General features: G+C 49.7%; 1 protein-coding gene across 1 annotated transcript in view; it reads left to right on the plus strand.

The window, feature by feature from the left end:
* The first annotated feature begins 2,527 nt into the window (after positions 1-2,527).
* LOC116076148 (retinol dehydrogenase 16-like) overlaps positions 2,528-3,006 on the plus strand; it is a 19,653-nt gene continuing 19,174 nt past the window's right edge. Inside the window, exon 1 of the mRNA XM_031349777.1 lies at positions 2,528-2,872. Coding sequence (XP_031205637.1) covers positions 2,560-2,872 — 313 coding nt within the window. The 5' untranslated portion in view covers positions 2,528-2,559. The remainder of the gene's footprint in view (positions 2,873-3,006) is intronic.

Below are 3,006 nucleotides of genomic sequence, written 5' to 3' on the forward strand. Positions count from 1 at the left end.
AGGTGATCCCAGGCTGCATGACACATCCCTGGAGGAGCCCCCTTTCCTCCTCACCCAGGTTTCTGTGCCCGGAGAAGCCACAGTATACTCACAGGGACCCAGAAGGACTCCAGCTGCCACAAGAGGCTGTCTCACTCAATCATGCAGGAGAACTGCACTGTACTCAATCAAGTCCCATGCCTCCAACCCTAGATCCTCAGCCATTAGAACACAATGGTCTCTCATTTCTGGTTCTCAGTTAGGACTGAGTGGAGGCAGCATGTGGTCAAGTCTAGAAACAGGCTTGACAGTGGGCCTGTTCCCACCCATTGACTCTAGGCTCCACCTCTCCCCTTTTGCATGAAGAAGGAAGGGTGGGCTGAACTGGACTCCTGATTCCAGTAGATGGCTCAGTTCTCATCTACCTCAGCAAATCATCTCTGGCAGCCCAGAGATGAGAGGAGCTACCGTGTTGGACACTCACAGGGTCAGGCCTGGAGTGGGACCAGCCCACCATGCCCAGTACAGGGAAGAGGAACAGCTGGGCACTGTCATTGGGCTTGTGTGAGAATCTCAGGAGGGATTCATGGACTGAGGGAACCTCCATGAATCAGGGAGGTGTCTCTGAGGCTTTCTCCTTAGTCCCGTGGCCCCTGTAACAGAGTCACACCCACTTTCTTATTCTCTCTGACTTTATCCAGAAATCTGAGTTTCAAATCTAGATCCTGCTGTGTTCCAGAAGACCTTGTTCCAACAAGAGTGCCCATCACTGTCAGGGTTGATAAAGACAGAACTGTAGGAGAGAGGGTTGGGAAATGAGCATAGAAGGATGGCTCTGGAGAACTCACTGTTGAAGGGACACAAGATTCAAGAACATTAATATCTGAACACACTTTGTTCAAAAAAGCCTTCTACTACATTTTTCAAGATGCAGTTCAGAGCTAGGATTCTGAGGACTTGTTGGGTGCTAACAGTCACATCATCAATGTCTGATTAGCTTCTGCAGGAGCAGGAGAATGGACAGCTTTGGAGCCAGGAGGTCAAGGACTAGCATCAGTACATCAAACAGGATCAGGCACAGGGGAGAAGGAAGAGCAGGGCACATGCAGAGCAGACACAGGGACAGCTAGCCATTGGAGGGAGAGTAGCCCAGCTCCAGATTCACAGTTCGTTCTTCACTGATAACCAAGGCCCAGGCCGTAAGGCCAAGCTATAAGTTCTCTGGTACTGGGGAACTTCCTGATAGAAACATGGTTCTTGAGAGCCCAAGGCCAGTCTGAATCCTTGCAGGTTGGGACAGAAAGTTGTAGAAGTGTCAGGTAAGGGAAATGTGACATCATTCCTGAAGGAAGGCACCAGGCTTGTTTTGAGGTGGAATCAGAGGGTCAGTCAGGGATTCCTCAGACCAGGAGCTGGATGCAGAGCTGTACACACTACTCTAGAGGTTCTGAACAAGGCTTCCTAAGAAATTAAGCAAGAAATCCTGGCCCAGGTGAGCCAGCGGAAGTCATGGAGGTTACAACAAAATAAATATGTGCTCATGTCTGCTGGAATCCAGGCAGCCAGGAGAAGGGCCACTTGAGAGGGAAAGTCATTTCCTTCCTGACATCAGATCCTGGAGACATGATTGTCTGTGTCCGCAGTGCCAACACCGTGTGTTCCTTTGAGATCCATATTTGGGGCCCGCCATTCTCTCTTCCCAGGAGCTGCTGTATTAGGAGGGCACCAGCTATTTCTGTCCTCTCTTGTACCAGTAGTTTCTCATTCCATTTAAAAGGTCCTGCTTTGTGGTTCTGTAATCTCCTCCATTAGCCAAGAAAGCCGACTCACAGCCAACGTCTGCCTGGAAGAGGCTATCCCACCTGAGGAGCCCTGGAAGGCTCTCTGTGGACTGTCACCTCTCTTTGAAGCAGCAGCTTAGAAGTCTACCCATGGAGCTACAAGAACGTCCAAAGCCTTAAAGCTTAGGAATTACTGAGACACTGGCACCAGAGATTTAAGGCAATGTTGATGTTATGCAAATATCATGGAACCTAGAGACTTGCTTTTGTTTCTGTAATTCGTATATATACCCAATTCCCTCAGTAAAGTTTGAACCTTGATCAGATACATGTCTTAGTTCCTTTATTTCTCCCGCATTTCGAACCCGCTCTTTTCCAGGTCCTGTCCTCTTCCTGGGAAGAATCTAGTTCCTGAGGCCGCAGGCGGATTCATGGTTCCAGAGTGCAAGATGCAGAGACACAAGGTGAGTCTGGGACTGGACCATGGGGCCTGTGTAATGAAGCACACATGTATTCCCACATGAGTATAGGAAGCAAGGTAATAAGAGAATATATCTGTGCTGATGAATATCAGAGATGTTTTTCTCGGCAGAGATATAGGTAAAGTTGAAGAACATATGTGACTTCTGATCAAAAGCATGTTAAACTCCAGCATCGTGGGGCATTAATAATTATAAAAAATGCAGAGGACTGCATGTCAGCAGGGTGGAGTCCTGGAAGCCGACAGCTTCCTGTGTGAGCAGATGCCAGGCTCATTTTGACTCAGAGTATCTCTCTCTTTACTTGACTTCTACACATCATGTGGCTCTACCTGGTGGCCCTGGTGGGCCTGTGGACGCTCCTGCGCTTCTTCAGAGAGAGGAAGGTGGTGAGCCATCTCCAAGACAAGTATGTCTTCATTACGGGCTGTGACTCGGGCTTTGGGAACCTGCTGGCCAGACAGCTGGACAGGAGAGGCATGCGGGTGCTGGCTGCATGTCTGACAGAGAAGGGAGCCGAGGAGCTGAGGAGAAAGACATCTGACAGGCTGGAGACAGTGATCCTGGATGTCACCAAGACGGAGAGTATTGTGGCAGCCACTCAGTGGGTGAAGGAGCGTGTTGGGGACAGAGGTAACACTGAGAATCTTGTTGGTGCTGTTGGTGTTCTCTCTGTGTGTGAAGGGAAGGCCTGTGTAATCCTGAAACAATTCCTGGAGGGGCTCAGGGTGGAGTTGGAGTCACTGCAGACTCTGCCCTTTCCACCA

This window comes from Mastomys coucha, unplaced genomic scaffold, assembly GCF_008632895.1.
Source record: "Mastomys coucha isolate ucsf_1 unplaced genomic scaffold, UCSF_Mcou_1 pScaffold4, whole genome shotgun sequence".
NCBI lineage: Eukaryota > Metazoa > Chordata > Mammalia > Rodentia > Muridae > Mastomys > Mastomys coucha.